Source organism: Colobus angolensis, unplaced genomic scaffold (genome assembly GCF_000951035.1).
Source record: "Colobus angolensis palliatus isolate OR3802 unplaced genomic scaffold, Cang.pa_1.0 Scaffold221, whole genome shotgun sequence".
In the NCBI taxonomy this organism is placed as follows: domain Eukaryota; kingdom Metazoa; phylum Chordata; class Mammalia; order Primates; family Cercopithecidae; genus Colobus; species Colobus angolensis.
In genome coordinates this window covers 3,038,054-3,059,539 of record NW_012115389.1, presented here as the reverse complement: position 1 = coordinate 3,059,539, position 21,486 = coordinate 3,038,054, and the positions used below count along the sequence as shown (strand labels likewise).

The following is a 21,486-nucleotide window of genomic DNA, read 5'->3' as shown; positions in this document are numbered from 1 at the left end:
ACTTTGTCAGGTACTCTGTTGGGTGTTTGGGATAGCAATTAAAACAAAGTATTGATAGTTGTACCAGAGTCTATTAGGCTGCAGCAAAGGAAGTTTATTAAAAAGTATAAACTCTCCAAGATTATAGATGCATGATATACTTCCCGTATTTTTTGTCTTCTTAATATGTATATATATGTGTGTGTGTGCATGCTTAACTTTTAATTCAGTTAAAAACTTTTTTCTATTTGTTTTTCATCTGGATATTTGATTCTGCATATCCTAGCCCAAGTGAACCGAGAAGATCGAGTTGTAAGAGTAAAGAATAGACATGCAGAAATGCATTTTAAAAATCTGTTAGCTGAACCAGACCGACAATGTCACATAATTGCCAAAGCTTTGGTTCATGACCTGAGGTTATGTTTGGTATGAAAAGGTCACATTTTATATTCAGTTTTCTGAAGTTTTGGTTGCATAACTAACCTGTGGAAGGCATGAACACCCATGTGCGCCCTAACCAAAGGTTTTTCTGAATCATCCTTCACATGAGAATTCCTAATGGGACCAAGTACAGTACTGTGGTCCAACATAAACACACAAGTCCAGCTGAGAGAGTATCAGAAGGCTGTGGAAGGGTCTACTTTGGGAGCATTTTGCAGAGGAAGAAACTGAGGTCCTGGCAGGTTGCATTCTCCTGATGGCAAAATGCAGCTCTTCCTATATGTATACCCTGAATCTCCGCCCCCCTTCCCCTCAGATGCTCCCTGTCAGTTCCCCCAGCTGCTAAATATAGCTGTCTGTGGCTGGCTGCATATGCAACCACACACCCCATTCTATCTGTCCTATCTCGGTTACAGTGTAGTCCTCCCCAGGGTCATCCTATGTACACACTACGTATTTCTAGCCAACGAGGAGGGGGAATCAAACAGAAAGAGAGACAAACAGAGATATATTGGAGTCTGGCACGGGGCACATAAGGCAGCACATTAGAGAAAGCCGGCCCCTGGATTCGTCTTTCGCGTTTATTTTAAGCCCGGTCTTCCCTGGGCCACCTTTAGCAGATCCTCGTGCGCCCCCGCCCCCTGGCCGTGAAACTCAGCCTCTATCCAGCAGCGACGACAAGTAAAGTAAAGTTCAGGGAAGCTGCTCTTTGGGATCGCTCCAAATCGAGTTGTGCCTGGAGTGATGTTTAAGCCAATGTCAGGGCAAGGCAACAGTCCCTGGCCTTCCTCCAGCACCTTTGTAATGCATATGAGCTCGGGAGACCAGTACTTAAAGTTGGAGGCCCGGGAGCCCGGGAGCTGGCGGAGGGCGTTCGTCTCGGGACTGCACTTGCTCCCGTCGGGTCGCCCGGCTTCACTGGACCCGCAGGCTCCCGGGTCAGGGCCAGGGCCAGAGCTCGCGTCTCGGCGGGACATGCGCTGCGTCGCCTCTAACCTCGGGCTGTGCTCTTTTTCCAGGTGGCCCGCCGGCTTCTGAGCCTTCTGCCCTGCGGGGACACGGTCTGCGCCCTGCCCACGGCCACGGACCAGGACCATGACCATGACCCTTCACACCAAAGCATCCGGGATGGCCCTACTGCATCAGATCCAAGGGAACGAGCTGGAGCCCCTGAACCGTCCGCAGCTCAAGATCCCCCTGGAGCGGCCCCTGGGCGAGGTGTACGTGGACAGTAGCAAGCCCGCCGTGTACAACTACCCCGAGGGCGCCGCCTACGAGTTCAACGCCGCGGCCGCCGCCAACGCGCAGGTCTACGGCCAGACGGGCCTTCCGTACGGCCCGGGGTCTGAGGCTGCGGCATTCGGCTCCAACGGCCTGGGGGGTTTCCCCCCACTCAACAGCGTGTCTCCGAGCCCGCTGATGCTGCTGCACCCGCCGCCGCAGCTGTCGCCTTTCCTGCAGCCCCACGGCCAGCAGGTGCCCTACTACCTGGAGAACGAGCCCAGCGGCTACACGGTGCGCGAGGCCGGCCCGCCGGCATTCTACAGGTACCCGCGCCCGCGCCGCCCGTCGGGGGTGGCCGCCGCGCCCGGCGAGAGGGAGGAAGGGAGAAAGGGAAGGAGGGAGAAGGGGGAGCCGAGGGAGCCGCGGGAGCCGCGGGACGCGCGACCCGAGGGTGCGCGCAGGGAGCCCGGTGCGCGCGGCCCAGCCCGGGGGTTCTGCGTGCAGCCCGCGTTGCGTTCAGAGTCAAGTTCTCTCGCCCGGCAGCTGAGAAAAACGTGCTCCCTACCCACTTACCGTCCGTGCGAGAGGCAGACCCGAAAGCCCGGGGCTTCCTAACTAAACACACGTTGGAAAACCAGACAAAGCAGCAGTTATTTGCGGGGGAAAACACCTCCAGGCAAATAAACACGAGGCGCTTTGAGTCACTTGGGAAGGTCCCGCTCTTGGCATTTAAAGTTGGGGGTGTTTGGAGTTAGCGGAGCTTGGCAGAATTTTATTTATCCTTTCAATGTTTTTGTTTAATGTGCTCCCCAAATTTCCTTTCATCTAGACTATTTGATTGGAAATATGTCGGCTATGATGATGACTTTCTGGGAAGCGATTCCTATCACCCCCTTTCCCCCTTCCCCACCCCACGTCCTGGGGCTTTAAAGTGAGCGATTGGGAGTTGAATGGGTCTGATTTCGGAGTTAGCTGGCTGAGTCCGCGCTGGAGCGGATTGCTGGCATGTGACTTCTGACAGCCGGAAATTTGTAGGTGTCCCGCGAGTTTAAAACAAGCCATATGGAAGCACGAGTGCTTAAAAATAATCTCCCGCCAGCCCAGTGACGAGCGTGTCCCACCCGGGGAGAATGCCCCGGAGTGGCGTGCGGGTCCGCCGGGGTCTGCGCCTCGCAGCCACTGTGGAACAAGCGCGGCCGGTCCAGGACACAGGAGACCACTTCGTGACTTCAATGGCGAAGGTTGTGTGTCCTCATTTTTATTTTTTTTCCGACAAGATTTATTCTTTCTCCCTCTCCCTTTCCTCCCATTTTCCCTTGCCCAGTTTCTCCTTTTTTTTTTTCTTTTTTTTCCTGATGGGCCTGCAGAGGGATTAGGTGGGCGCTTCTGGTGAACACCTGCCCAGGTGGCCACAGGACAGGTGTACTCTGGACTGGGTTTGGGAGCTTCAGGGCGCCACATGGCTGGGTGCTGAATTAGGCATTTCCTAACTGTACACTGGTATCTGGACTGGTGTCTCCGTTATCTTTCTGCCTTGTAAGCCGTGGACCAGTTTCTGTTAAGTATTCTGTTTCCAGGGACATTTATAGCAGAAGGAAGGGAATAAGGTGCAGTTTGGCCCCAGAGGATATACAGAAGGGCAGATTCCGGGGGTATCCAGCATGCATCCTCAGCCGCCTTAGAGAAATTTACAGCATCCCACAGCCATGCAGGTCCAAGCTGTCTTTACTTAAAAGACAAACAATGAACAAAACTTTTAAAAGTTGGCATATTTCAAATTAATTTTACTTGTTTTAATTTAGGGTTAAAACAGAGAAAAAGAATTTCTTCTGCCCACTTTTTTTTTTTTTAAATGGAAGAACAAAATACAGCGATTAAGTCTAATTCCACACAACATTAAAAACTCCTTGATGTGAAGGAAGGCATTGCTATGATGTGAATTCCATAACCTTATGATGGACTCCAGAAACCATTTTCTTTCATATTTAATTTTCAGTTCTTTTATTGCAAATTAATGCCACTGAATTTCAATGGGCACTAATGAGACTGCTCCTTGGTAGATTATTTACTGCCTTGCTAATAATTACAAAGTGAACCTGGTCAAATACAGAGGGTATCGCATCTTATTCAAAATTGTTCATCATCCCAGCGATAAGTAGTATCAGTGTAATGTGCCCTATCTTACACTTTTTGCATTAAATGATATTCAAATACTCTTAGAATAATAAAAAAAGATACAAAGAACTTAAAAATTAAAAAAAAAAATCTTGTACAAATGGGACTCTGTTTGGAAATTCAGTTTTAGAATGATTTCTCCTGTGTTTTATTTCCCGGATTATCTTTCCTCTTTTGTTAGAATTCTGCCTCTTATTATCCAGCAAGGAAAAGAAGCATCTTTGCAAGTTCTTCATATGGACAGATGTTATTTAGTATTTTTGCCCTCTCAGTTTTTCTGCTTAAATAACTCTCGGTATAAAGGAAAGGATTGATTGGACTCTTTTAGGAAACTTTAAGTTTCTTAAGTAGTTCTCAAAAGGGTTTAGGGCTGAAAGCAGTGTTTTCAAACTGCTTGTTGTGACCCAGAAGGTCGTGAAATCAGTTTAATGAGTCTAGAATATTTTTAAAAAGGACTAAAACAGAAAGGAATACAATAGAAAATATCAGAGTGCATGGCATTTAGTAAGGGTAAGTGTTGTTTCCTGAAAATCTATTTTAATTATACATGCTTCTGGGTGCTGATTGTGATGTAAAATGTATTTCTTACTGTAGATTGAACTCAAAGAAAAAAATTAGAAAGCTAATGGCCTGAAATATTATATGTTCAGTAGAAAACAAAAAATTCAGACAAGTGGCTGGTTGTTTTTACCTATGCAAATCAAAATGCTATTTTGATTGTCTTCATTTTTCCCTTATAAATTAGGTTGATGTCTTTAGTCAGTTAGGCTAAGTTTTACTGTCTGATTCTTAACTTTTCTGTTATAGAATGGTGCTGTGGTGTGGACTGTCCTCATGAGTGTCCCACTGGATGTTCAGAGAATTTATGTGAAGGTCACATCATTTAGCATTGAGATGCTGTGGTTACTTTCTTCCATTTCTTCCATAATATGCAGCCACATCTATGTGTGAAGAAATGTATCAGATAAAATTTCTCTGGCACATAATAATGTGAGAAAGATTGTCACATGTCCCAGCAAATTGTTATTAATATAAGTTTGTTACTTGGCAAGCTGAGATTTTGCAAGATGTTACTAAAAATTTCATGATGAAGGAAATGGGGAGTCATCTTATCCTGGGTTCCTTTTTAGATTTCAAACAACTTAGGAACTTTGAATAAAACTAAAGATGAAGCTTAATTATTAATTATCAACTATCCTTTTTAAAGTTCAAATTAGGAATTTAATGCTGCATGCTTATTTCAGTTTTATTACTCAGTATTCTTAAAAGTTAGACATCACTCACTTCTCCAAAAAACTTGGCAAATGTATAAACCTTTTGCATCAAAATCAATGCCCTGCTAATTTGTATCCTGGCCATCTGCATATTTTGGGCAACTCATTTGTCCACTGGTGATCATTTAAAACTCTTTCTCAACTTTGAATAGAGACTGATCTCCAAAGTGAGATTTAAGTGACTAACTTTCAAGTTTCCGATACATTTTTCCTTTTACGTAGATAACATTTCAGCCCCCTTCCTTCCTGATCTTACTTTTTTATTAATTTAAATTGTTACTGATTACCTGACACTTTGTGCTGGTCTAAGAATAGTCCAAAGAGTTACATATTCCCTCGTGAATGAGCGTATTTTCGGATGAAAACGGATTCACATCTTCAATCTCCATTTCATTTTCACCTCCTCCATGTGGCTTGTATCTGTTTGGAAGAAAGCTCCTGAAGGATAATTGCCACTTATTCTAATCTTCTTTCTCACACTCATTTAATTTGGATCCCTGGCTATAGTTGTTATTTACTTTTGTGAATATATTTAGGCTATGACATTCATAATTTGGGAAAATTCTCAGGTTTGAGAATTTTGGTTTCTTATAGTTTTCAGGATATGCAAGACAGGTGTAAAAAACTGCCAAGGGGAGGAACCATAGATATCAGGAAAAACTAGAAAAGATGCCAGACTTACCATTAATGGTGAGACAATAGTAACTTTGTTAAGTGAGATTGTATAGGTTAAAGTGGTACAGAAACTAAACAAACATTAGGTGCTTTTATTATTTTACCCACATGTTAATATTTGTTTTGGTGCTTTCACAGGCTAAAAAGCAAGGAAAAAACAGATTTAAGTGGTCAGTAATTTTGTTATAAATATAGAATGATGATTATATGAAATCTTTTCCTGTGAAAGTCAAATTTAAGTAAAATCTTTATCACCATCTGCAACATTTTTCTGCAGCCTGGCTTACTGGGTTATCATAAAGAACATTTATTTTACAGATATATTTTAAAAATGTCAAAACCCTGATTATGTGTAAACAATTTTACATAAGGAAATATATGAATTTTAATTATATTTTTCTAAAATCCATACTCAGCATGAAATTAATACATCTTAACCCCTCCCTGTGACTTCATTATTATTTTTAATGTAACTTTAGAAGTACCCAGTAGAGAGAGCAGCGTGCTAAATGCGTTTCTTTCTTTTCCAGACAACTTTGAATGGAGAGGAGCAAATTAGTCTTTTGGTTTAATTCTGTCTCAGTTTGCTTATCTAAAAAAAAGGAAAACAGAGTGGCTACAATTGCTTCGAACCAAATGCATACTCCAGAGAAAGATGCTATATTAATCCAAAAAATATAGCCACTTGAATGCAAACCAGCCAAAGCGAAAGTGTAAGGGATTTGATGGAAAGGAGGCAGTTCATCAAAGTTATTGAGGGGTTTTATATTTTAAACTCTGCCAATGACTTGACGTGTAATGTCACTTAAAAAAAAAAAAAGTATGTCTGAGCTGTTTCCTACTTCGTCTCTAAAATATCCTCATATTGATCTCTGAAATCCCAGGACTTAAGTGGGCTGGAGGTTATGGGAAGCACTTTTATAATATCCTTAATCTTATGAAGGAAGAAACCATAATTGCTCAGTTCTCTGTCTTGGATAATATCATGAGGGACTCTGAAGAAAGTTTTGCGTTAATCAACAATGTTTTAAATTATGTGTGTATTTTTAGACCCTATTAAAAATAGGAAGCATAGAAAGACAACTATTCTGGTCTCAACTGACGAAATTTTATGTAGTTTAATAAAGTAATAATTTCAAGAAACATGGGCAAATAAGAAAGAGTATGACTTTCTTACAACCCACTTGTAAGTGATATGGTAGTGGTAATGATCCATGATTTTGATGATGATGATGATGGAAATGAAGTTTTCGTCTCAGTTTGGGTAGGTAGTATTTCTGGATGCCTCCTATGAACCCTGGAGATGTTCATCCTATACAGAAATCCAATCCCTTAAATCTACTTGGCTCATTGTTGTATAATTCTAATTTGATAGTCTAAAAATTTTAATACTGATATTATCAATAATATTACAATAATATTATAAACTTATTAAGTACCTATAATTGCTACAAAAAAAATTTAAAAGAACCCAAAATTCCAAGCAAGACTGAAATTTTTTTGTCTCTCCCCTGAACTATTTAGAGGGACAAATTAGTTTGTTCTTATAACATCCACTTTAAATAAATGTGTCATCTTTAATAAGATAGTAGACTTCTTTGTTTGGTAATGTTCTATTTTTTGGAGATCCTTAGAGTTACTCTTGGGAAAATTTTAAAAGTTCAGTTAAAGTTAATAAAATCCATTAAGTAATGTTCAGAACTAGACGTTTCCGAATGAGCGCTTGAAAAGCTCAGGTGGGTTATTTTTGAGAGCCCCCCAAATGTTGTCAACCCCAGGAGGAATGGAAGACCTCTGCAGTTTTATCACTCAGATTCTCATCTCCAGCTCAGAAGCCATAGAACTGGCCAGGCCCTAAGGTCCACCCTCCTTGGTTCCAGTTCCATCTTCCATCCTTCCGTCCCGGGCTCATTCTGCCTGTTCCTAAACAGTGGCAAGTTAGGGGCCCTAGCAGCCAACTTGTGCATACCTGGCACTACTTCCTGGGCAGTTTTCTTGGCTCCTTGACTTGTTGGGCGGCTTGGGATTTCTTTTATGGCTCTGAAAGCAAAAGACAATGTTCTCTTTTAGTTTCCTGCAATTAAACGATGTTAGAAATAGTCGTCTTTGCATTGGCGTACTTCCTCTTTCTTCTGCAGGTCTTTTAGAATTTTGAGTCCATTCTCATATTTTCTTGTTTCATTTGCTTTATTTTCTAATACATAGAAGTTTAAACTCCCTTTAAAGAGTTTTTGGCCTCTTTTACTCTATTAAGCTTTCTTTTTTCTTTTCTGTTTTAGTTGTTCCATCTGTGTATTCTCAGATATTTTTCTTTCACCTTTTCTGGTTTATTTCTTTATTGACCTGTCTCATCTGTTATTTTAATGAAATCTGGAACAGGGCTAAACAGAGTTCCTACCTCAGCCAGTATAATAATATGCCTTAATAACTCAGAGTGGTATTAACTAGATTAAAAGTTTTGGAAAGTGATGTTTTTCTTGTCTCTGAGGATAGAAACTTCAACAACATAAAGAAGAAATTTTCAATTAGTAGAATTTCTTTGAAAGTTTGTTCATTCATTCATTTGGCTACCTTATTCCAAATTGAGTCATTCGCTGAGGGCTTAGACTATATAAAGTGTGATTTTGTATTCCCAGCAGTTCATGCAACAGCATTGCACCTAGCAGCTGGGAAGTCTTATAGCTTGAATGGGTGAGATTGATTCTAACATGAGAATCTCCCGCATGTGTAAACTAACAGTGTAGTCTTGACTGTTGTCTCCCAGTATACTTGATGTCAGGAGTTTTAGATCCATGTGAACATATACAAGGCATTTTTGCTAACTGTAATTTCCCACTTAATCAACAAAAACACTCATTTCTGAACATTCAGTGCATTCATGATTAATCTTTCTTACATTACAAAGGTAGTTTTCAAAGGTGATTTTGCTCGGGGAGGGTAACAGTTTCGAAAGTAACATTGTCAGAAACATAGTTGATTTTAAAGGTTCTTTCTGGTGACTTTGACTTCTGCTTTTTTGGAAGATCTTACACATAGTTGTATTTATTTCTCCTGGAATATTTCAAGCAATTCAGAGTGAAAGGGCATACATTCCAATTTGTGTATGAGACATAATTTAGTTACATTGAGAAGCTATTTTCTTTAGTTACAGGGAAAAAAATTGTAGGGATTTCGGAAGCCTCTTTGATTTCTAGTAGGAGGAATCCCTGAGCGCTGGTCCAAACAGATACCATGTCTTCTACATTGCTGTATTTCCCTCAAGCTCTTAGCGAAGTGCATGCCACGTGAAAGCCGGGAGAAGCTGTTGGTTGAATGAATGGATGGTGGTGGGCAGGAAGCATCGGGGACATGGTTTGCTTCAGTCTATTGGCTGGGACAAAGGCCATTTAGGAAGGGATCCTTAGATGCCACTGGAAGAATGTGGGAAGTTTGTGAATCTCTCTTTCTCAGGAACAAAAGTAGAAAAAGGACTCCACACAGCATTCCAAGTACAGTCGGCCCTCATTATTCATGGATTCTGTATTTGCAAATTCGCTGACTTACTGACATTTTATTTGTAACCTTCGAGTCAATACTCATGGTGCTTTCTCAGTCCTTTGCAGACATGTGCGGAATGGCAAAAAAATTTGAGTTATCTGACGTATACGTTCCTAGCTGAGGCTGAGCAAGGCTGACTTCTTGCAGCTCCCAGACTATAAACAAGTGCCCTTTTGCGATCTACTTAGCGTCATGATTTTTGCATTTTCATAATTCTGGTTGATGATTTTGCTGTTTAAAATGGCCCCTAAACATAGTCCTGAAGTACTGTCTAGGGATTCTAAGTGCAATAAGGCTCTGACATGTCTTAAGAGAAAATACGTGTTTGATAAGCTTTGTTCAGGCATGAGTTACAAGGCTGTTGGCCATGAGTTCAATGATAGAGAATCAACAGTATATATTAAATAAAGTGTTTTTGAACAGAAAAACATATAAAACAAGGTTATGTATTAATGAGTTGGCAAAAATGCTGTGACCATGGGCTGCCAGGAACCTACCCTGTTTTCCCCTCAATGCAGTGGTTCGGTATTTGCTCATTCAGTGTTTGAGGTGACTTTACAGAACATGAGTACCATGAATAATGAGAATTGATTCTATATAATAGAGTGATGAAAGCACAGGTCTGGGAGCCAGTAGCTACATTTCTATTCTGGCATGACTCCTGTGTAGTTGTCATTGCTGGCAAATTGCTTAACTGTGTGCCTCAGTTTCCTCATCTGTAAATGCTACATTGTTTGGATGATGTGAGGATTAGACAAATTCATAGATGTCTAGGGCTTATAACATTCCTGGCACATAGCAAGTCAGTATTTTTTATTACTGCTTCAGAAGGGAATTGAGAACTATACCCTGAAGAAGGTGAGTATGGGAATTTTCTGTGAGTCTGGAATGTCCCTATATTTGTTTATTTTGCCTTCAAGTGACTAACTTTAATACCCTATTGTGATTAGAAGTTAAACTTCTGCAACCAAAAGGAAGCAGGAAGCTAGTATTTCTTGAAGTGCTTATTACATGCCAGGTACTGTGCTAGAAAAACAAAACAACTGTAAAAAAAACTTCAAATTTGGCTGTGTGTAGCTGCTCATGCCTGTAATCCCAGCACTTTGAGGAGCTGAAGGGAGGCTTGCTTGAGCCCAGGAGTTCCAGACCAGCCTGGACAACACAGTGAGACCCTGTCTCTGCAAAAAAAAAAAACCAAAGACTCCAAATCAGTAAAAATTAATCAATCAATAAAAAGAGTGAGGGGTATTAAGTATTGTGGACTGAAGCAATCCCAGAGAGGGAAGTAGTTGAAGCTGAGGTAAGCAGGTTACGGAGAAGCTGTGATGTACAGAGGGCAAGGAGGGAATTTTTCTGTGATTTGGAAAAATGGGAACTGGGAGAAAGAAAGAGTTGGAAGCTTGTACTTAGGTAACATCTACAAGGATGTCTTTTTCACCTTGGTTGGAACATCCAAATCAAGGATGATTTCAGAACCACCCAGATGATTAAAAAACTATCGAGAGCCAGGCCGTATTTCAGCAGTTCTGACTATTGCTCTGGGTTGAAGCTTGAGTCAGTAGTTAAGAAAAACAACAAACAAAATAACTTTTGGGGCTTTTCTCACTGATTTGCATTTTCTCAGCACATCTCTAGGTGGTAGCTCATTTACTCTTCCTACGACTTTAGACGGAGGATGTTTCCATCTAAGTCTTCAGGATGGAGACATGGAGGGAAGTGAGACTAGCGATGTGCCTCATGGTTTTGCTGTGTTCTAACCATGAGAAGCACTATTCAAACCCAGGTCTGCTTGATTTCCAAGTCTTCATTTCCTTGGGCCTCTTGGATTTCAGAAGCAGAGGGTAAAAGGAGTGCTGAGGAGAACCAACACAGTAGCTTTCAGTCTACTCCTCAGCTTTCCAAAAGAAGTTTCAAGACTGGCTGTTGCATTTGATATGGAATAAATACAAAGAAGGTAGATTGAAGAGTATGAAGATGCAGATTTTTGATACCAGGTATGAAGATAAAATTAGGAAGCAATCTAAAACGTGGACACAAACACATACCTGTGCCAGTTAGCCTGCATAATTCGATTTTTGTTAAGTGTTTAGATAACTGAAGGTAATTTAAGCCCTCATATCTTCCCTCCATAGGGTTCTTTTTCCTTATGGTTCATCAGAGAGTTGCCACCAATGCAGGCTGTTAGTGGTACACATAACCTCTAGCATTGTTGATACAACTATAAAATCCTAAATATCAGTACAATTATTGATTGCATAAAATTTCCAGTTGCATGGTTGGAAAGTTCTATAAGTTTGAATCCTTGAACCACTCTTAAATGTGGAGGAGGACTCAACTAAAGCTCTCCTCGTGTCCTCCCTCTGATGTATTTGCAAAATTCTTTCCACAAACAGACTGCGGTTTTTAATGCTTCCCCAGCCCAATTTTGCATTGTAGAAGATGAATTTATGGATGAGGGAAGTGGCATTCAGGCACTCCAGCTTGGTATAGAAGCCCATGGTTGTCTGGTCCTCAGTCCTCAAGCCTGCTCATTTCCTCATGTGAACTCAGAATAAGCAGCTGAAAGCAAGTCTTTGAAATCTCAGAAATATGTATAAATGCAAGTGTTTGGGTGAGAAGTGAACATGGGTCTCCTCTAGTGCCCACATTACTTGACTATCAGGTTCTGGGCTCCACACAATGAGGGATTATCGACCCCTGGCCCAGGGCTCTCTGAGTCTTGGTTCTTTGTTTCTCATGCTCAGCAATTGTGATCAATGAAACCAATGTTGCTTTTCTATCAAGAGTCCAACCCTTTTCTAAGAAGTCTGTGTTTAATATAAGGGAATAGCTAGTAAAGTTATCAAGTAACTTGTAGAAACATTCTGTTGCTAGAGTTCTTATATTGAATGACTGTGGTTGACAACAGTGCAGTACCGGTCATTTTCTAGGACATCTTAAAATCACTGATGAGAAGTTTTCTCTCATATGTCTGTCATGTCATTCTCGCCTTTCTCTACACAGGGTCAGTTTTCTCTTATCACTGTTAGGAGTTCCTCACTGGTTTTTCAGCTTTTAAGCTTTCAAACTGTAATTAATCATAAGCTACTAGAGTGTATTACCTGAAGTGTGTGTATACACACACACAGATATATATATATATCCCGGATACCTTATCTGGTTCTTCCCCTGTGTAAAAGACCTCAGGCTAGTCAGAGAAAACACGCATATTCCATGGTGTGGCAATCAAGCCCTTGTACTTTGATTCCAATCAATCTCCTGCTATTACTCCAAGAAACTCTTGTTGAAAGAGCCATGTTAAAATGGCATGTTCCTACTTCTGTTCTTCATAGTGATCTTCATATGTACCATATACCCTTCTTTCTTCTTGTTCCATCTCTGTTAGGCTGATTCTACCCAGAAGTCAAGGTTCAGCTCAAATGCTATCCCTATCAGGTGAATTTTCCACCTGGCGTTTGTTCAGTGTGCATTGTGTGCATATAGCACCTTTTCCCGGTACTTTGGTTGAAATCACCAGAGAATTCCTTTCATTTTAGTTGTAAATAGAGTTGTCTCCCCTGTTTATGGAATAGATTATTAATGTATAGAGAGTGGTCCTCAACCTCTGGACCGTGGAATGGTACTGGTTTGGGGCCTGTTAGGAACTGGGCTGCACAGCAGGAGGTGAGCAGTGGGCATGCAAGTGAAGTTTCATCTGTATTTACAGCTGCTCCCCGTTGCTTTCATTACTGCCTGAGCTCCACCTCCTGTCAGATCAGCAGTAGCGTTAGATTTTCATAGGAATGCGAACCCTATTGTGAACTGCACATGTGAGGGATCCGGGTTCTCCTTATGAGAATCTAATTCCTGATGATCTGTCATTGTGTCCCATCACCCCCAAATGGGACTGTCTAGTGGCAGGAAAACAAGCTGAGGGTTCCCACTGATTCTACATTATGGTGAGTTGCATAATTATTTCATTATATATTACAATGTAATACTAATAGAAATAAAGTGCACAATAAATGTGATGCACTTGAATCATCTCAAAACCATCCCTGGTTCCATCTGTGGAGAAATTTTCTTCCATGAAACTGGTCATGGAACTGGTGCCAAATTATAAAGCCTATTAGAGTAATTTCATAGATCTACTAATTCATTTATCATATTCATTCACTCAGCAAGCATTACTGGATGTTGATCGTGTACTGGCTTTGGTGGTAGGTACAGAGATTGGGAACATTGTCATCAAGGATTTTATGGTTGAGTGAGAGAGATGACAAGTGGATAGACAATGAAAAAACAGTAGAATAAGAATTGTGATAGAAAAGAGACAGCCAGGAGCATTGAGGAGAGGCACTTAACCAGATGGAGGATCTCGGTCCATTGATATGGAGGTCAAAATGGTTTAATAGAGCAAGTGACCCTTTCAACTGAGTTTTTTAAGAATGAAGATTTAGCCAGACAAAGAAGGGCAGGCGAGGTTGTGAAGAGGAACTGAGTGGTACTCTTCAGAGCTCCAGCCCAGTTCCTTGGACAGAATAAATGCTTACTAACTTAAAGAGCCAAATATTGAATTAATAAAATAAGGGTAAATTGTTAAGAATCAGAGAAATAACTTGAAGAACACGGATAGCTAGTGGTTTTTGAACACAATGTACCAGGTGCCTTGCCGAAAACCTTAATGATCATCTTGTTTAAACCTTACATTGCTCATAAGAGGCTGGTACTATTGTTATTCTTATTTTATGGGATGTAGAAACTAAGACTTGGGGAGGGGAAGTGACTTGTCCAAGGTCATATAACCAGTACTGGAGAATTAGGGATTCTAGATCTAGAATTTGGACTCTGGAGCTTAAGCTTTTAACCGACTCCATTATGCAGAGAAATTGACAGGATTTTTCTGTTGCTGATCAATTTACTTGGCAGTTGGTTTGTTAATTCCTTGTCTTTGTTTTAGTTGTGACAATGCTTTCATCTTAGACTGTGTCCTGAGGCTGCTGCTTTTATTTTTATGGGAAATGACTATTTTTATGATCCTTGCTAAAAGCATGTTTAAACAATTTTCCATTAAGCAGGGGGATGTTTTTCCTTCTAATATCAGGAGCCAATAAATGAAATTCTACAAAGACTTGCTGATAGCAACCTTAGGAATTTCTTTGCATGTGAAACCCATCTGAGAACTTAAAATCTGGATAAAATTATAGTGTAATTTGGTGCAATCCTCTCTTTGTATAAATAAAATCATAAAATCACAGTATTATCATCTAGGAGGGGCCTTAGACATGATGGAATCGTACATTTTATATTTTCCAGGTGAAGAAATCAAAGTCCAGAAAGGTGAAGGAACTTCCCCCAAGGTTTCCCAGCTGGTAGAGAAAGAACCAGGTAGTCCTAGATCCTCTGTTCTGACTCCTGACCACTACCTCACACCTAACAGATGGAGGCATGGCCAGTTCCTGTTCACCGAGGGCATCAGACCATGCTATACTCATTGTTACTGTTCTAGCATTTATAGTAGAAGCTCAAGCAAAGCAGGATCACAGAATACCTAATTCTGGTCACTACAACATTATAATGATAGCTAAAGTGAATGCCCCAGCCATGCCCGTCTAGACAGGCCATCTGTTTAATTGGTATATGGTTCATGTGAGAATTTTTAACCTCTGTTTGTCATGTCAGTGTAGTTCTCTAGTGATGACTTATTTCCTATACTTCTATTTAGATTATTTACTCTCAATTTAATAACTATACCTTGTTTACTTTGGGACTGAAGATTCCCTTGTTTTTCTTTTTTTTTCTGTTTCCAGGGCTTAAAGGTTAGGCGTGACCTTGCCAGACTTCCCTGGAGTCTTACGCTGTCTCCTTTCAGATTTCTGAAGCAGTTGGGTGCTATTTTTAGTCCACTATCACCAATGTGAAAATGGAACTTACATTATTTCATTATAGATATTTCACTTTAGTATTGACAGAATTTAAAACATAATTTGATCTGTGCTTGATCTAGCAGTCAGGTTACGATAGACATTTTTAGTTACCTGGTCCACATGTTGAAAAACATGTGTCTTCTCTAAGACTAATGACTAAGCCTGATGTTGGTTATATACTGTTTACTATTAAATTTTCCCCTTGTAGTTTAATACTGTTCCAGGAAATGAAATGAAAGTTTAATAAGAATGGCAATTGATGGACCCATATGTCGGAAGTATAACTAATATCCCTGTTACATGTGTTAAAGAAAGGCATGGCTGGTGGGTTGTAACTGTGGTACACCAAGATGATTTGACACAACTTGTTCTTTAGAGGTATATATTTATCAGGATAGAATTTATAACTAAACAAAACTATAGCATTTTTTTCACTTTGATTTTTTAAAAATGAGTCAAAGAACTGCTAGAATTGCCAGTTAAAAAATTTTAAAAGGAGATATGAAAAATCTTACAATTCACAATGCTGTAAAGAGAGAATGTAAGAATTAATATGTCCTTGATATCAATAGCTTATGACTTTTATACATGTAGAAGCAAAACAATTTGAGGTAGGAGAAGTTAGTGTGGACGTCTTGAGATTGTCCTTCACATTTCTTTTCCTTTCTGTGAAAAACTGAAGGCCAAAATGTATTTTCTTCTGGTTTTGAAAGTACTATTAAGATCCTTGCAGCAAAATGAGTTCCACTAAGGAGCTGAAAACAAAGCTCGTTCCCCTCGTGATACTCTGAGAGGCTTTGCTCAGCATCCTGCATTCTGGCGATTCCTTGGAGACAGATGATGCTAAACACAGGAAGATTAGGTCAATGGCAACTTTTTCTAAGTCAGTATTTCTTCTCCTTGGAAGATGATCATTTTAAATCTTCCTGAAGTCCAGCCTAACCCTTTCTAATTGAATCTACATGAAGGAGAGCTCCAGCAGGTGGAGAGGAAGTGAGAAAGAGAAATGAAAGCTGCACGCCTCATGATGCTGTGCCAGGGAGTTCTTAAAGGTGAGGGAGTTTCTCTTTGGTGACCTAAGCTACGTGAATCAGAAGGTTCATTAGTTTTTTTCTTTTTCTTTTTTGTAAACTCCTACATAATTTTAGTAAACAGGAACAGTAACCTAACGTGATACCCACTGGCCCAAGATTTAGTGCATCTTCAAAGTTGCCTAATTATGTCCAAAACAGACTTTTGTCTCTTGATGAGAAAAGCATGGTTAAACGTGTGATGATTTTCTGTTGTCCTGAGCTCAGATCTGTCATTGTGGCCGGATTTGTGCATCTCTGCTGCCTTTTCTTAGAAGAACCATATGTAGAGTTGTCAGATAAAACATAGGATGCCCAGGTAAACTGGAATTTCAGTTAAATAGCAAATAACATTTTAGCATGTCCTATGCAATATTATACTAAAATATTATTTGTTGTTTATCTGAAATTCCAATTTAATTGAATGTCCTGTATTTTTGTTGGTTAAGTCTGGCAGCCCTAGCCATGTTGCCTCTCTGCTTCATGGGCTTAATTTTTTGAAGCCTGGAGGTTTTCTGTTATGGTGCCCATTTCTACCTGCTTTCCTACCAGGAAAGGAGGCATGTAGAATGTGCATGCTTATTTTTGTCATTATTATTGATTATAGTAGAAGACATAGGTTTAGACTAAACATACAATGACATTGCTGTCATTCAGATAATTATAATTATTGCTAATTGTAAAGAAGGATAATTAAAGTATAAGGGAAAATGGTACAATGTATGAAGGGAACATCAAGAAATAGCATCTGGTAAAAAGAGTTCTTGCTTTTCAGAGGCCAAGGCGGGTGGATCACAAGGTCAGGAGATTGAGTCCATCCTGGCTAACATGATGAAACCTCATTTCTACTAAAAATACAAAAAATTAGCCGGGCATGGTGGCACATGCCTGCAGTTCCAGCTGCTTGGGAGGCTGAGACAGGAGAAACTCGAACCCAGGAGGTGTAGGTTGCAGTGAACTGAGATCGCACCACTGCACTCCAACCTGGGCAATAAAGCAAGACTCCGTCTCAAAAAAAAAAAAAGGCAAAAAGAGTTCTTGCTTTCAGAACTATGGATTAGGTAACTTTTGTGAATGAGTAAGATCATAAGTATTAAAAAATAGCACCTTTCTTTGTTGTCTTGGGGAAATTATCTTATTTTTTAACTGGATTTCAGAAAAGAATGTTTCAGAGAAATAAATCTCTGAAATGCTTTTTGAAGTGTGAAACATTTAGAAGACAAAAGCAAACCTCCTATCTAGATAAACATTAAAGAGATCTGTACTCCCCCTCCTCTACCTATTCAGGTTGCAACACTTTGGGGGTGGCTGCCTTGGTAGAGCTTGACCTTGACTCTGGTGGCTTGGGAGATGGCGTGCTGCACAAGGGATTCCTGGCTACAGCCGGGCTTATGGGACTGGGGTTCTCCAATACGTGGTTGGGTTTGTAAAGAAATCAGGGCTATGGTGTGAACAAGGATATGCGTGGGAGACAGTGCGACAAGGAAATGCTCCAGAAGTTATTGGAATATAGGTCAGATAACTAACTGTACTTGTGTCATTTTCTGGGGGAAAATTCTCTGAAGTCTTTTTGGGAAAGGAGTGGAAGTGAGAATTCTCAGGTACTCAAAATATTTCCTTTTACTCAGTCCTAGCCTGAGGCCATTAAAGAATTCCCAGAGTCATGATGGAAGGCATGTTTGGGAGTAAGAGCCAGAGTGAGGGTTAGAAACCCGGTTATTGGCCGGGTACGGTGGCTCATGCCTGTAATCCCAGGCACTTTGGGAGGCCAAGGTGGGTGGATCACCTGAGGTCAGGAGTTTGAGATCAGCCTGGCCAAAATGGAAGAACCTCGTCTCTACCAAAAATACAAAAATTAGCTGAGTGTGGTGGCACACACCTGTTATCCCAGCTCTTCAGGAGACTGAGACAGGAGAATCACTTGGACCCAGAAGGTGGAGGTGGAGGTTGCAATGAGCCGAGATCATGTCACTGCACTGCAGCCTGGGTGACAGAGCAAGACTCCATCTCAAAAAAAAAAAAAAAAAAAAAGAAGGAAGGAAGGAAGGAAGGAAGGAGGGAAGGAAGGAAGAAATGTGTTCTCCAGGGTTCTGGGGTACTTAGGAAATTGTTTGCTTTTGCAGGTGGGAGTCGAGGTGACTGAGTAACAGCTGAGTGATTTTGCCCCAGTTGGACATGAGCCAGGTTGAGCAGAGAGCCCTGGGGATGGGGGAGGGAAGGAATTGAAAGTTGGTCGTGTGGTCTGTCTTTGGCTTCATGGCATGCTCACACCTTGCTTCACATAGCATGCTTAGACTACAGCAGGAGCATCAGGAAGTGGATTTCTGAGCTCAATACAAAAAGTTATAAATACCACCTGTAAGGGTAATAAAGATATATAGTTGATTTTCTTCTGTGCAAGGCCAGATCTTGTAGGAAGATAAGAGTGAATGAGGTACAGGCTGGGAATTTGAGCCTATATTAAGGGTTTTAGGTTGCTTCTGATTCCACTGTCTAGACAAAACCATGAGAGGATAGCGTCTAGAAATGAGAGGACGCTCTTCCAATGCAGAGGCTAGAACGTGTCAGCCTGTGCTGCGAGGCCTGGGATAGACGTTTCTGAAGAGTAAAAGGGCAGGTTTCCTACGGATACTTAATCCTCAGGCTCTAGAAAACTCTGCTGTATTATAGCCGGGCGAGGTGGCCGGCGCCTGTGGTCCCAGCTACTCGGGAGGCTGAGATGGGAGAATGGCATGAACCCGAGAGGCGGAGGTTGCAGTGAGCTGAGATCCAGCCGCTGCACTCCAGCCTGGGCGACAGAGCAAGACTCCGTCTAAAAAAAAAAAAAAAAACTTTGTTGACTTCCTAGGCACACATGGGGTCCTTGTCCTTCCTCCTTGTAAGCAGTAATTGAAATCAGTTTGGCAGCCTGGTTTATAGTGATCACGGTGGCTTGTCTCCCGTGCTCTTACCTCTCTCTGTTGATGTTGTAAAACCTCCAGCTAGCTTCATGGGGTGGCTGACCCATTTTGCTCGTTTATTAATTCAACACATATTCATTGACCATCTATTCTATGCCAGGTACTGTTATCAGAACTGGGAATAGATCAGTGAACTACTGATCAATTTGTCTGATGGGACAAATTGGGAAAGTTTCCATTACACAGGTGACATTTAAGCAAAGTCTTGAATAGGGGAGGGAATAGTACCATGCGGATATCCTGGTGAAAAGCATTTTAGGCTGAGGGCATAGCAGGGAAAAGGCTCTGATGTGGGAACATCCCTGGTGTCTTTGAGGTACAGAGGCCAGCATGGCCGGAACGGAGTAAGAAGTTGGAGGTGCTGGGCGTGGTGACTCACACCTGTAATTCCAACACTTTGGGAAGCGGAGGCAGATGGATCACCTGAGCCCAGGAGCTTGAGACCAGCCTGGGCAACATGGTGAGACCCCATCTCTCCAAAAAAATACAAAGAAAATCAGCCGGATGTGGCAGCATGCATCTGTAGTCCTAATTACTTGGGAGGCTGAGATGGGAGGATCACTTGAGTCCAGGAGTTGAGGTTGCAGTGAGCTGAGATCATGTCAGGGTGACAGAGTGAGACCCTGTCTCAAAAAAAAAAAAAAAAAAGAAAAAGAAAAAGAAAAAAGAATGAAAAAAAAAGAAGTTGGAGGTGGGTAAGAAGACGAACGTGGGGGACAGCATCCTCAGGACTCTGGCTTTTACTCTGAGTTGAAAATCGAGTTAAAGGTTTGAAAGAGGAATGACCTGATCTGACATTCTGTTGTGAACGTTTTGAAACTTTTACAGAAGTGGAAAAGCACAGTGATCCTTCATGTACACATCGCGCAGCTTCAACTATTATGTTTCATTTGTAAATATTTCCGTATACACTTCCAAAGGATGAGGACTATTTTTAAAAGCCCAACTATAATACCATTATATTTTAAAAGTTAACACTATGTCTTTAAGTATCAAGAGTTTGTATTGATTCGCACTTTGAAGGTCGAGCTGATGAGATTTCCTGACGGGTTGGATGTGACATGAGAGAGGAATCAAGTATTGCATGGTAATTAAAAGCCTTTGCAGCATAGTCCATTTACTGAAAGACTACTATGTATGCACTTCAAAGCAGGTGTTAAAGATTAACATCAAGCGTCTGGCTTCATGAGTTTTAACTTCTTTTCGTAAATGTTATACAATGTCATCATCTCTCCAGATAGAGAAAATGCTGTTATTCTTATTTTCAAATGAGGAAAATGACACAGAATTATTTGCATATTATGTAACTTGGTCTCAAGTCCCTTAGATACTGGTTTAGAAAATCCTAGTAAACTGGAAGTGACTTATCCAAAATTGAAATTTGTTTTGCTCTATTGTCTTTTGTTGCCTATGGGAACTTTGTGCAGGTAACGGGGCACATATCAGGACTGATTTACTGACCTCTCAAGGTATTTTTAATTATTTTGGGGGATATCACGGAATGAGTTCCACATAATTCATTTGAATCAAATTCAACTTAAGTACATTCAAATGATGTATTGGCTGCCTCCTATTTATTAGATGCTGCTCACAGGTATAACAGCATAGTCTAACAAGTATAAAACCTGTGTAACTGTAGCTTTTATTGCAGTGTGATGAGGGCTAAGAAGGTAGAGGTACAAAGAAGAGAAGTAGCAGAGTGAAGTTGAGTCAACATGATGAAGATTTCTCTAGACTTGAAAGGACTAGAAAAGGTTATTCTTGGCAGGGAAAAAACATGAGCCAAGGCTTAACGATAAGCACAGGCATGGCAGATTTGGGAATGTCAAGTAATTCGTTGCTGGACTGCAAGTACATGGAAGGAGGGTGAAGGAGCAGAAGGAGATGAATCTGGAGGAAGAGGTTAAAGTGTTCCAGAGAACAACTTGTAGGTATTACTCTAAGTCAAAGAGGTCATAATAGCATGTCCAAACTCCAAAACTCCAAACAAATCATAGAATCACTGCCTTGGTAGGGCATATCACACATACCAACCCAATCTTCTCTCACCATGTCATCCGTATAACTGCCACTCTATACATTTCCCAGCATATGTTCCCGGAGTCTCCAGATGACTTTGTCTGCAAACTGCACTGCAGAAGGTTCTGCTATGTGTTCTTAAAAGTAAGCAAGGCCGAGCGTGGTGGCTCACGCCTGTAATCCCAGCACTTTGAGAGGCCGAGGCGGGCAGATCACGAGGTCAGGA

At 41.0% G+C, this 21,486-nt stretch overlaps 1 protein-coding gene across 6 annotated transcripts in view; it reads left to right on the top strand.

Annotated features, from left to right (window-relative positions):
• ESR1 (estrogen receptor 1) overlaps positions 1-21,486 on the top strand; it is a 415,435-nt gene that overhangs the window by 113,793 nt on the left and 280,156 nt on the right. For 4 of the 6 annotated variants that reach the window (XM_011943764.1, XM_011943767.1, XM_011943763.1 and 1 more), the window contains one exon: positions 1,440-1,967. In XM_011943764.1, the coding sequence (XP_011799154.1) occupies positions 1,516-1,967 (452 nt within the window). In that variant the 5' untranslated portion in view covers positions 1,440-1,515. Of the gene's footprint in view, positions 1-915; positions 1,107-1,172; positions 1,968-21,486 lie in introns of those variants that run through there. The other 2 variants (XM_011943765.1, XM_011943762.1) reach the window with 2 other exon arrangements.